The sequence below is a fragment of the Mus pahari genome, chromosome 3 (assembly GCF_900095145.1).
Source record: "Mus pahari chromosome 3, PAHARI_EIJ_v1.1, whole genome shotgun sequence".
Classification (NCBI taxonomy): Eukaryota; Metazoa; Chordata; class Mammalia; order Rodentia; family Muridae; genus Mus; species Mus pahari.
Genome location: NC_034592.1, coordinates 65,507,214 through 65,520,976, shown reverse-complemented (window position 1 = coordinate 65,520,976; position 13,763 = coordinate 65,507,214). Strand labels below are relative to the sequence as shown.

Genomic DNA, 13,763 nt, shown 5'->3' with positions numbered 1-13,763 from the left:
AGTACCAATCTTATCCATATGTACATGAGTTTAGGGTTACCCACTGGAACATGGCAACCTACTAGTGGCTAGAACCCCCAAACAAAATGAGCCAACTACCAAAGGCTTTCCTAGGGCAGACTCTTGTGAGCCCCTCCTCCCATGTGATTCTTCCTGTGTCTCCTTGGCTATATTTCTTGCCTGTTTAGCCATGCTTCTAGAAAACTCTTTAACCTTTTTTGTTTTCCATATTTCAGTTTTCAGATTGTATTAATGACATTCTGAACCCCTTTCTTGTGCATTCTGTGACTCTATGTACCTACCAACCACCAGCTCAAGAGTGAGAAAGCACCTGATTTCTGGGTTACCTAGAACATCTTAATTTTCATAAAAGTTCACAGAACTAGCAGGAATGTGAGTTTTAAAATAAATAAAATCTATTATAAAATACTAGAGTATAATAACTATAAGCAAATAAGAAAAACATCAGACCAAGGAGTTTAAAACCAAAGTAATTTAGTCACTAGTAATAAAAAAACTAAGATTTATTTATTTTTAATACCCAGAGATCATGAATAAGTGAAACCTGAAATTTATAGTCAAATACATAGCCAAGATCTACATTTCAGACATTTTATTCCTATTCCTATTTGATAGCTAAGCTTACAATATGACACATGGACAGACCGACTGCCTTAAAGTGAGGGTAATGACTGTACTGACTACTGGAAACGGGAAGCTGTACCTGGAGGTGGTTGAGGGAGATGCAGTCTGTGGAGTCCTCAGCAAAGCCGCTGCTATCGGAATGCTGGCTTGCAGTTCTCAACAGATGGTCTGTCAGGAGAAACATACTATTAAACAAAACCAGTGCAGAGGCCTGCAATAGCAGTGACATCAGCACAGGTACGGTCCCCAATAGAGCAGCACAAATTACTTATGAAAAATTGCAGCTTCAAAGCACAGCAATAACTCAAGTTCAAATAAAAGCTGAATCAGGTTTTCTATCAGAAACTCTCAGCATTCATTCATTTGCTTAGTAAGCTCTAATGGCAAAGTATTTGATAATTCTGATTACCACAGATGTAAATTAGATGAAATAAAAATAAACAATTTACAAATTATGTCAATCTATAAAAATGGTTAAGAAGTGAAATTAGAAGTTAATATGCACAATTCGGTAAAACATTCTGTATTTGAAAGAATGAAAGTAAGGGCTATAAACTAAATCACTGCAAATAGGAGGGTATTCAAAGATCTCTAGTGTCTCTTATGATGCAAGTATCTGTGTTAGGAAATAATTTTTCATAACAATTAAAGAGAAGTCAAAGATTCAATTAACATATGACACTGTGTGGGAAGCGGGTGTGGCCGTGGCTGCGGCCTTGTGAGCCAAGACGGCACCCTGGTTCACTGCCAAGCCCCGTGATTCCCTGCTTGATTACCAAAAACCTGATTATGCGCACCTGAGTGATTACACGCTGCCCGCCTGACATATAGCGTCATACAGCATGATATTGAGTCACTGGCCTATCAACACCCACCCTGTCTGTGTGCATGGCTCACGTGTAGCGCGTGCTGAATGCTGATTGGATGAGGAGTGATGAGAGATGAGTGCAGAGGGTGGAAGGGGATAAATTGGGTGATCCCAGAATAAAGTGGGAGAAGCTGAGAAGCAGAGAGGAGAGAAGCTGTAGAGAGCTGGGGTGAGCTGCAGCGGGAAGCTGTGGAAGCTGCTCAAACCCTGCCTTGGCGTAAGTGTGGTCTTTGCCCCACCTCTGCGGAACGGAGGTCGGGGGTGTGCGGCAACACTGCTAATTTAGCAAAGACATGTTTATCATTATGTCTCAAAGTTCTAATTTCTAAATATATATACATAAATGTTCTTTTATGAATGACACTAGATATATAAATAAATATATGTTCTTTTACATACTGCAAGCAAGATGGCATTCTATCTACATTATGCTTACCACAAGAGGGGACTTTATATCTTGTACATTTACAAGGCTATGTGAAATTCTTGCAGAGTTTCAAAAGCAACAGGCTAAATACACTGTTTACCAAATAATCTAAACCAGATAATATGACTAAATAAAATCCAAAACTAAACTTCACTTGGGTTTAAAAACATCTTGCTGGAGTTTGAAGGTTCAAGAAATAGTGATTATATCCCAATTAAAAACTGAGAAAAAACTTCAACAGTGTTATGATATTAATACAGCTGTATAATGAGTTAAAGAGGTGTTCTATCTCCTTACCAAACCTAGAGATGTTGGAATCCTGATGGAACTGGACTGTAAAAGACTGTCCCCAGCAGTCTAACTGGGCATTACATTCCTTCAGAATGAACTAGCCGTCTAGCCAGAGCAGCTGCCACTGTCTCTCTCTGTGCTGTGTTTGCATGGTTCTGTTTTGTTTTGATTATAACTAGACTGTGAGCCCATGAAGACAGGAACTTTCCTTATTCTTAACGTTCTAGTATGGAGAACAACATGGCAATGTTTGCTTAATGACTCAGTGGTAACTCTCAACAATTAAACAGTTATAGAAATGATCGAGAAATTGAAGGGCCTACTGGTAGGGAAAAGGGAACTTCTCCGAGGTACAAAGAAGCCAGACTCAGTTTCTTCAAAGATCTGCTGACTGTGCAGCAGCATAAGGTCTGGGCAGGTTCCCCTCAAAGCTGAGTACCATGTGTTCCACAGTCTGATTGGCAGTGCAGACTGAGCAGGCTTCCAAGTGGGCATGGGGAACTGAGCAGCACCAAGAGCCTAAGTTCCTTCTCTGCTTCATGGTGCCAAGCAGTGACCTCTCTGCAGACTGGGGTCCCAGTTCTCCACTGCACAGCACTGCTTCAGGGGAAGGTAGCAACACATTCCCACAGGAAGTGCCATGATCATCTACAAACTCAGAGAGACTGGCAAGTGCAGCTTGAGTTTGAAGCCAGCCTGAACTAAAGAGAAAGGCTTTGGCAAAATATAAGAGAACATTCTAAAAGTATAACTATCACAATCTAAGGTCTTTAGGCAGATTTTTCTGTCCCATGAAATGCATAGTTCTCTTGGGCTAAAGAGATGACTCAGCAGTTAAGTTTTTGCACATGACCTGGGGTTCAATTCCCAGCACCCATATGGAGGTTCACACACAACTGTTAACTCTGGTTCCAGGGGATACAACACCTCCCTCTGGCCTCTGTGGCATCAGGCATACCCATAGTGCACAGACATATGTGCAAGCAACACAAGGAACAAAGCAAAAGTGTCAGTAAAGTACTTACTGATAAATAAATTTTATAAAATGAAACCACAGGTCTTTACTAGAGAAATTTAAACCTAAGGATTAATGCTCAGTTCTGAAGACATAGAATGTTACCTTAATTTAAAAATTAGATGAAACATTTAAGTATGAACCAAAACAAAATATGGAAACCATCTGTTTAGTATCAAAATCAGGATATTCTCTTCTAGGTTTTCATGAAAAACAGTTGTCTTCTATAAAGAGAGCAGAGTAGGACTCCTAGGAATAGGCGGCTGCCCAGTAAACACTAGGCCAGGACATGAGCTGAGCCTCTGAACGTCTCTCTCTGTGCAAGAACATGTCCCTGCACTGAGACTACAGGAGTGCACTTGCAGAGCCGACTAGGGAAGGCACGCCTTGTTTCTATTCTACTTGTGAAATGACTATGCTGCTAATTCTAACTATGAAGTTATGGCCAGTCTGTGATGTACCACGTTACCACAATTCCAGAGGCTACCTTCCAAAATGGACCAAATGTCACTGTTTCCTGTAACCCTTTATCACAAATGCACATGCAAGACTCTCTTTCTGTCACTTTATAAAAGAATTCTTGGCAAATATGTAGATGGTTTTATTTGTGGCCTCATAAACAAGAGACTGAAGACTGGTAGCCAGGAGAAACGCCAATCTGAACATCATCTGAATATATCTCCTGCACTGCTCACGGCTTCCCTAGAACAACTGGACGGAAACTGCCTATACTTTATCATCCTTTGACACGTATGAGTTAGGTGCTTTGCTCAATACTGCCTCTGCCTATTCCCTGTACACCTCAGAAGCAGATCTATTTATTTGTGTACTTAAGAAAGAAAGAATATCCAATGAGAAACTTCTCTTTGTGTATGACCAGAGCTGAAGTGACTGGGAGCCCTGTTCTTTAATGCCACACTGCAATGACAGGAAAGTCACATGCAAACTGTTTCTCAGGAAGGCTAACATGTAATTTTCTATTCTAAGAACATACATATAAATTTTTGTTAAAAAAAAAAAAAACCAAAACAACAACAGGTGGTTTGGTATGTATGAAGTTTTAAAAATAAACAGTCCTACCTTCAGTGGTCATTTAACTTCTTCCTCTCTCTTTCTCTAAATATCAAATGCTTTGTAAATTTAAAACCAGACAGCATTTTCTAGTGGATCCAAAGGTTCTGTGGTCAATAATTAATGATTCAAGAAAAGAGCAGAATCTGCACCCACTCACCTTTGATCCACACCTCTCTATTTAACTTGGTTTAACTATTGCCATCAAGTTTTTGCCAGAGTTATACTACATGTATCATACTTATATATATACAAGATATATTTGTATAAAAATCTCAGAAACAGAACATAAGAGAGTGTGCAATCATAACAATGTAAAAGTAGTCTGTTTCAGTACATGTACAGATTTAAAAGCTAGAGCACCCAGCAATTTTTGTTGTTGTTGTTGTTGTTGTTTTTTTCGAGACAGGGTTTCTCTGTATAGCCCTGGCTGTCCTGGAACTCACTTTGTAGACCAGGCTGGCCTCGAACTCAGAAATCCAACTGCCTCTGCCTCCCAAGTGCTGGGATTAAAGGCATGCGCCACCACGCCCGGAAGCAATTTTTAATGAGAGTTATTACAGGATAAACAATCTAGAATAAGTTTGTAAGCATAAAAGTCTCCCTCATAAAAACTCCACAAAAATTACATGCTGAGATGAGAGCTCGTTCATCCCCCACCCCGTCCCTACACCCTCATCTTCTCACACTTACTGCTGCTCCACACACGGAGAGACACTCCTCTCCTCAGCCAACAACACAGAGCAACTGTAGGAAAGAGTGGTCAGTGGTCCACTTACCTCTTTTTGACTTGGCAAGACTTAGCTGGCAAGTGGCTGGCACATGAGGTGCCTCTCCCTCTGTGCTCTGGACCTAAAGGAGAACCATATGTAGTTAAAATTAAGAGAATTTATGGCAAAGAAGAGTGTCTCTAGATGGTTACTCATTAAACAAGTCAGTCTAGCTGAAGTGCTCCAAACATAATGTAGGCACTTTATCTCCAAATTGGCAGCATGTCCCACAAGTTCGTTTTCCAACATACTTCCCCACAGACATGCAGCACTCAACCTAGGTAACTGGCAGAGAAAAATAGCATGTAAAGTAGTTGCACATATACAAACATATACAAAACTCCACATGGAAAGGCTTTGTTTCTCAAAAGTTGCTATATGTAAAAGATGACCCACACCAGGAGCTTGCCCCAAATGTTAAACATTAAAGTAGTTCCAATATGAGGGAAAACGTTAATCTGTGCATTATAGGAGACGATGGATGACTGAGCTCTATTTGAGGCAAACACAAATTTGGTGTCTATGTAAGTAGGACACCATGTTCCCACTGTTAAGTTTTCTAAAGTCCTCCCTTTTGAGGTGTCAATTGTTAATCATGTATAAGAATGTTCTGTCCTGATAAAAATGTTATTTCAAGACATAGTGGAATTTTAAGTGGGAAGGAAATCTTAATACAACTAAAATCGTAAAGAGTCTTACCCATAAAAGTCGCTCTAAAAATTCTATTTAATGGAAGTATCAAACCTAGAAAAGTTGCCTCTTTTCTACCTGTACAACTGTATCCTTATTTAGAAAATTTTGATTCTAATGCCATCTTAATCCTGTAGAGACACTACCTAGCTGTTCTAGTATGACTAACTTGTATCAAGAGTAAACATTTGAGGAGGTATTTGTTCATTTCTACCACTTTACCACATAAATGGAAACAAAATGGTATAAACATGAACAAATCAATCAACAAATAACAAACAAACTTGATTTGACCCCTGGTATACTTGAAGCTATGAATTAATTTTAAAAAAAAAAAGGAAATATCCCATAGGAATGACTAGAAGGTCACCATACACTACCACTACACACACACACACACACACACACACAAACACACACACACAAACACACACACGAGAGAGAGAGAGAGACAGAGAGAGAGACAGAGAGAGAGAGACAGAGAGAGACAGAGAGAGACACAGAGAGAAAGAGACAGAGAGAGATGGAGAGATAGAGAAAGAGATAGAGAGAGAGACAGTGACAGACAGAGTGAGTGACAGAGAAACAGAGACATACAGAGACAGAGACAGGAAAAGAGAAAGCACACATACACATGTACCACCACCACAGAAATTAATGGCAGTGGTCCCCTGTTCAGGAGTTTCTGATTTGTGATGACTTTTGTATATAGTCCCATGACCCTATCGTTGTGATCTGAAGAAACTGAAGGTAGTGACCATTTCACACTACCCCGAGTCTGACACAAAGTCAGCTTTACTTTTATTTGCTGCTACTTAGAAATTATATTATTCAAAGCAGCAGATACAAGTCTAACCGGAAAACCATTGTTTTAAGTGCAAGGGAACAGAATACATTTTCTTTTTATATTCAACAAAAGGCCTATTATTAGCTGCTACTCTGGCCCAGCCTAATACAGTTTTCTAAAAAACAATCATTAGCTAGATTGAAAGAGTATAGAAGAAATCCAGATAACTATTTACATCTTAGGAATCTCAGCTAGACACAACAAATTACGATTTCCCACTTTATAGATGCAGGATTATAAAATATTCTATTTCCTTAGAGATAAATTAACTACAAAGTAGTGTGGATTTAAAGAACATGCTACCTTCTCTAGCTATCTATCCTTCATGATGTTATTCTAGGGAAAAAATATTTCTCCTCTTACTACAAAGCCCTTCATCACTGCAGGAGTCTCTGCCAGTGGAGAGGGTCATGTTTACTTACACAACTGTCATTGTCAGGAAGACTATTCTCAGCAAAATCTTACTGTGTTAAGACCATGGCGTGAGTGATGACTTAGTCTTATTGGTCACGACTATGCAAAAGTCAGATTTTAGTGTAAAACTCTGAAGACAATACAGAATAAAGATCTACACAGCAAGCATTCCTAGTACTGTATGGTAAGCTGGCCATGTACTCTCTAGGTAGCCTTTGATTGAAGTTTTACAAATATAATCAAACAAAACTGAAGCCAGTAACAAGTAATAGGTTTTTAATCATACAATTCTTTAAACTTTAGGTAAGTTCAAAACTCCCCATAATAAAAGGAAATCAAAGAAAGTACATATTAAGCCAAAACAACAGAGTTGCTTTCTGAATTCATGTCTGGCTAGCAGGGCTTTGGTTTCTTGATGGCAGTACCTTTGGATGCACCTTGCATCCTGCCCTTCCACTCAGGACCAAAGCAACACTAGCCACTCTGTCATTTTAAACATACTAAATACAAAATAATGCTGAAATAAAATTTAAATTAGAGTCTTAGAAATTACAATTCTGTGTGGTATCACAAAAAAAAAAAAGAGAGAGAGAAAGGAAGGAAGGATGGAAGGAAGGGAGAAAAGAAAGAAAGCCAAGACTGTTCTGTCCTAAGTTGTACGGGGCTGTGACAAGCACTTCAGCTCCTGTCCACTGATGTCACTAATCTTCCTCACCTCTGTCCCATGGCACATGTATGGCGCAGGTCAAAGGCGCCGGACCTGAGTTCAAGTCTTACTAGCCAGTCGCTGGCTTCTAAAACTACCTTGTGACTTATCTGGTTTTGCAATTATAAAATAAGGGTGGGAAGTCTTCTACCACAAGTCCTTAAGTCAACCAAAAGTAACTGCAAAAGTAACAGAGGAGCAGCAATGACCCAGGACAGTGACCTCTGAGCAGCCTTCCTTCACAGACACCCTCCATCTCCTGAAGCGCTAACACTAGAGCAAATATGGCCTCCCTCAGAGAGATGAAAACCACTGCTGGGAAGTAATATCTTAGTGTCAGGACGGTGTGGGGGAGGGGAGGTGTAATGTCTTAGTGACAGGAAGGTGTAAGGGGAGGGGAAAATTTTTCAAACAACCTTTGTATTATTAGTCTATTATTCTGTAATTACTTCTAAGTTACCTTAAAGAAAGGAAAACTAAGTTTTAAAATAAACAATGCATAAAGTTTGTTTCCACTGTTATGTAATTTTTAAAAAGACTCAAGAAATTATAGATTAAAAAAAAAATCAAAACAAAACAGCCAGAAACAACCCAGAGACTATCTGGGATTTGGGATATCAGGACAGATAACAAATATCAGAATTCATATTTAAATTCTTATCTTCAGAAACTACAGCTACGAATAGGCATGGTTGCACATGCCTGTAATCCCAATATTTGGGAGGCTGAAGGAGGAGAATCAACTCTGGCAGCATAGCAAGATCCTGTCTAAAGAAACAAAATTCACAGATTTGGAAGGCCAAAGGAAGAATGCCACTGTTCCTCAAATACCCTACCGATTTGGGATTATTCGAACTCAGATAAATAAATGAGTAAACCCTAAATCTTAGAAGCTAAAAGTAATAAGGTGTATAAGTACAAAGGAAGACTTACAAACAGTTATTCTAGGAGCTCCAGCAGGATTATGTATGCACCTCGTAACAGTTACTTTTACATACTTCATCGGCACAGTGAGAGGAGCCTCCGCACAGGGCGAAGGCTCCTCCACTGCTACAGACACATCCCCAAAGCAGGATCACCTTAACTGGGACCCCTTCTGACTGCTGATGTCTAACTCCACAGACTTACCATGCTGTATTCAACAAGCCAACAAAAACAAATGTGTGTGTGTGTGTGTGTGTGTGTGTGTGTGTGAGAGAGAGAGAGAGAGAGAGAGAGAGAGAGAGAGAGAGAGAGAGAGAGATCTGAGCCACTAAGAAATAAAATCCTCTCCCACATCCCAACCAAAAAAATGAGAAAGGGTTTAGAATTTCTGAATATTCTGGATACTCTAAAACATTTTTTAGAAGGCAAGTTGACTTTCAACTAAAACAGTCTACACACTTTTTTCCTGTTTTTCATTTCTTAATTAAAGAAAGGCATTCTGCTGCTTCTAGCCTGTCTCACTCAGTCTTGTCCTTTGTGAAGCTCTCTTCCCACTTAAAGGGCATCCCCCTAGGTCCTGGCCACCTCAGGCTTCCCTCCTGTCTCACCTGATGAGGCAGCCTCACCCACAGAGTCAGACTGCAACCTTCTTCTGCAGCTGAGGGAGGCCTCTCGCTGGGAGCTGGCTCTGAGAGAGAGAGAGAGCTCTAACTTGTATCCACTTGCTGCTCACACAGGAACAAATGTTCTCCTCAATGATCAGATCCCAACCAAAGGAGTGTCAGAGAGAAGTGCACAAGCTACTCTAAATGGGATGTAAGCTGGCCTTGGGAAGACTGTTTTCTTTGTCTGCTAGTACAATTCATATCATGTCTAAGAGGAAATGAAAATAACACATTTCCCTGCTTTATCCATTGTTCTAGAAGTTTCTCTAAAGTTTCCAAAGGAAATAAAAAAACACAATTCTAGGAGGTTTTTAATAAATATTTTAAATAGATATGAAAAAAGCAAGGATTCATTATCCTTAAAGTTCCTCTATTTACAATAGAAAAAGTTGAAAATAAATTTGTTGACGTATTTGAGAAATTATCTTAATAGGTACACCAGGCTACGAGCCTATGTAGCTTCAGCTTAACTCAAACTCATGGTCACTGCACCTCAAGCCTTTGGATGCTAGTTACTACCAACATACAACACCATTCCTAGTGACCACACACACACACACACACACACACACACACAGTATCTAACATTCCTTAACTATTCATGTTCACTCATTCCTTCACTTCACAAAAGGGTTCCCGTTATTTTGTCATTAATGTTTTTCTCCAGCAGAGGGCGCAAGCGAAAAGGTGAGTGCCACCAAACTGCACCCACCATTTGACAAGCCTTACACTTCTGCTTAGAATTTGAGTTCTTTTAAAAATCTAGAAATTACAAAAAGGACGCTGTCAATCTACTGCTATCCAAACTGAGTCACCAGCATGAAATTTCCAGCTACTGCATACTGTATAGATTTGCATAGCACGGTGCAGGGCTGAACTTATACTCAGTCCTTAGGACCAGCTGGGCCAGAACAACACTCAACAGAAATCAGCAGAACAGAGCCAGGGTTTGCAGGCAGGCCTCAGAACCTTCTCCCACACCCCCGCTGCTCAGGCAGAAATCACTTTAGTAATTTAGGAAGAAGTAGCCTACAAGAACATGGACAATATTCTACAGAGCTTCTTCTATTCTCCTTCACTTTACTCTTTAGCCATAATTCACATATAAAAAATGCAGAAGCCACCAAAAACATAAATAACTATCAGCAACTGAAACTTTGAAATAAATAAAAAGTCATCACTAATGTGACTAATACAAAATTCAGCGAAGAGAAGATTAGGGCACCATTATTTACTCTCCAAGCTGAGAGAGAAAATATGATTCTGAAGCTAACATGAACTATTACCAAAGCAAATCTTCCATATTTTCAATAAGAAAAATTACATATTACATTATGCATAGCCACAACACAGATACCTCAGTTTCTTCCTGTATAATAGAAGACAGCATTTTTGAGCTTTTCTCCTTAGGCCAAACACAGTCCCACCCACAGTATAGTGCCTTGGTCTATACAGCTAAATCTTGTATATCAGCCAGACCCTGTGCCTATGAGTTCTGGATGAACCTCCCGAGTATTTTTACAGTCTTGATTTTATGTTAATTTTATGCTAATTCTAGATTTTATGTTAATTAGCAGGAGTATCGGGTAAAATAAAGTTGCCAAATGTTTAATCTGGACTTATAAAGCCCCACCCAGCACCCTTCCGGAACTCCCCTTTCCTCTCAGGCACGCACATCACCAGTATCAATCCATAAGTTGCCATCACCCTCACCCTGGTTACTGGGACCCCTGAAGACTGAACTGCAAACCTGTTTGATCTAGCATTTTCTCTGCTATGCAATGAAATGATTTGGATGTGCATATACACTCTCAAGGCTCTCTGATATCAAAGCCTTAGGCTTGAGAAAAAAAAAAGTGGTTGCAGATAAGATGTCACTGGATAGATGCCAGCTGAGCCTGAGGGGCGGCGTCACAGCACGCAGTTCTCAACTAGCTCTTGGTTCGGAAGCAGAAGCAGGAGTGTCAACAGGAGAATGAGTTTACTTCCACAGTTATGAATGGTGGCGACCTCCCTTTCTATAAACACTTCCGGAGCTTTTCCCCCTGGCTATTTACTCACAAAGGAACCTCAGGAAATTTTTTGCCTACCTCTTCCATCTCGAAGGAGTCTTTCTGCTGCGTTCTTATGTTCCGTATGGATGGGATTGTCAGGGGTGCACAAGGCTCTTTCTCGCTCGAGGACGCCTGGGCACTTTTCAGCTCACTGTTGCTCTCCAGCTCGCAGTGGCTGGACATGCTGCCATCATGACCAAAGCCGGGATCTGTAACAGCAGACTTCCGGAGCGGGTCCTTCTCCTGACTGTTACTATCTGCTTCATCAGAAAGTCTGTCCGCATCAACGCTGTCTGCGATGGTTGACGAACTACCTGAGACTTCTTCTGTAACCGTAGCCAGCACTGAGGACGACTCCTTCTTCTTCACAACTTTCTGAAGCTTGGGATCGCTCTTGCCCCGGCTGCCCTCCTCAGACAGTGAGCCGCTTAGACTCCCTCCCTTCTCAGCGGCAGGGGACGAGCTCCCTTCCCCTTTCTCTGTCTTGTCCACACATAAGTTTAGTTTTGATAGTGTTTTCATCAGACGGTTTGCAGTGTTGCTCCGAGTTAGAGGAGGGGGGGAGTCTGCCACCTCCTTGGTGGAGGTCACTGAAGACATACTTCCAATCCTCTGCAGGGGCGTTCCAGACACTTGGGAATATAGAGAAGAAAATGCATTGGCCACAGTAGTGAGGACTTCAATTTGGCGAAATCGGCCTACAAAAGGAAAAAAGAAATTATATGCTTATGTTACATATGTCTTGTAAACAAATTCCATGCTTATGTTCTATGTACATAGAGTAAACAACTCGGTGCTTATGTTATAGGTACATACAGTAAACACATGCTGTTTAGAATTCTAGTATTGAATTTAGATCCCAAATATTATGAAATCACAATTTTCCCTAAGTGAACATGTAAACCAGTGCACCCAGAGGGTAGGGAGAAAGAGGGATTTTACTGTAAAGATTAGAATTTATACTTTAAAACAATTAGAAATAAGCATAAAAACTGATGATAGTACTGAAGATAACAGAACCAGCTATTGATCTCCAGTTAGAAATTATTTACTGTTTGGTCATGGGCACCATTAAGATTCTTGCAAATGCCCTCCTAAGAAAATACACATTCACATTGGAGTATATTTTACACCGAACTGGAGAGTACAGTTAAAGCACACATAAGGTTGATCCATGAACAACCTGGGAGGAATCCTGTTTCTAGACACCATTTAACAGAGAGAAAACAAGTAGAGGCCTACGTGAAAAGACTCAACTGGCCAAGGTATTTTAGATTTACAGAAAAGCACCTGAAATGGACTGATCTCATTTAAAATTAACAAAGCCCCTGCCCCTACTTCTTTCTTTCTTGAACAAATTCAATTTGGAGATAAACAACACGTTCTTCACATAAATTATGATGAGTTAATGAGGAGGGGAAGAGAATAGCCTCTATAGATAGATAGATAGACAGATAGATAGATATAGATATTATAACTAGAATAATTAATTCAAAATGAGTATAAGACCAGTCTATTATTAACCTTATTTTTAAAATGTCAGATGTGAAAACAAAGATCATCTGGCCTAGTTGCTCAACGTTTCAAACACCACACTAACATCAGAGCCCTTACTTGTCAGAGCATAGTTTGGGTTCTCTACTTCCATCCGTTGCATCTGTGCACTCAGAAATACTTTAATGTCTATGCCTCTGGCAAAGGATGATGAATTAAAAAATCTGGAAGGAATTTTAGAAGCAATATCTGGTTCATCTCGTCCAAATCCAAGATTATATAGAATTTCTTCAGGATCTTCCTCATAAAGCTCCAGCAGTTCTGAAACACTACAACAAAGGAAGAAGACATAGAGATGTCAAGTGTGCTCGGAGGCCACACTGCATGTCAATCAGTCCACAGCCCCGTTTTCACTCCCCTTGGCTCAGGTCTTCACATCATAATATCTCTCTGTATCTTCTGATACTACCCATGCATGAGATACATAATCCTTAGAAAGGATACAAAGGCACATTTTTCTCATGATACTAGTGTTGGAAAATCAGAAACAAAAGTCAGAAGGCCTAATCCCTAAGAACACAAAACAGATCCTCGAAGGGACTGCTCACCTTAGGTTTTTGGTCATTTTTAAAGGATTCTCCGGGAAAGCAATTCAGACCAAGCATGATAAAGAAAGAATAGATTACAGGGAGAACATCATAGGGAGCTGATAGATTACAGGGAAAATATCATAGGGAGTTGATACGGCTTGGGTACCAAGGACCCAGCTGTGAAACATGATCTTTGCTGACACTTTGTTTTTCTTATAGGAGGCAACTATCTTAGCATAAGCAAGGAAAGAGACAAGCTGGGGCCAGAAACCCAAGGAGGAGCTTCCCTCCA

At 40.2% G+C, this 13,763-nt stretch overlaps 1 protein-coding gene across 2 annotated transcripts in view; it reads right to left on the bottom strand.

The window, feature by feature from the left end:
* The window catches only part of Itprid2 (ITPR interacting domain containing 2), a 42,423-nt gene that overhangs the window by 16,151 nt on the left and 12,509 nt on the right, over positions 1-13,763 (bottom strand). For both annotated transcript variants that reach the window (XM_029536308.1, XM_021193197.2), the window contains 4 exons: positions 13,002-13,210; positions 11,424-12,085; positions 5,097-5,169; positions 725-813 (listed from right to left, as the gene is read on the bottom strand). In XM_029536308.1, the coding sequence (XP_029392168.1) occupies positions 725-813; positions 5,097-5,169; positions 11,424-12,085; positions 13,002-13,210 (1,033 nt within the window). The remainder of the gene's footprint in view (positions 1-724; positions 814-5,096; positions 5,170-11,423; positions 12,086-13,001; positions 13,211-13,763) is intronic.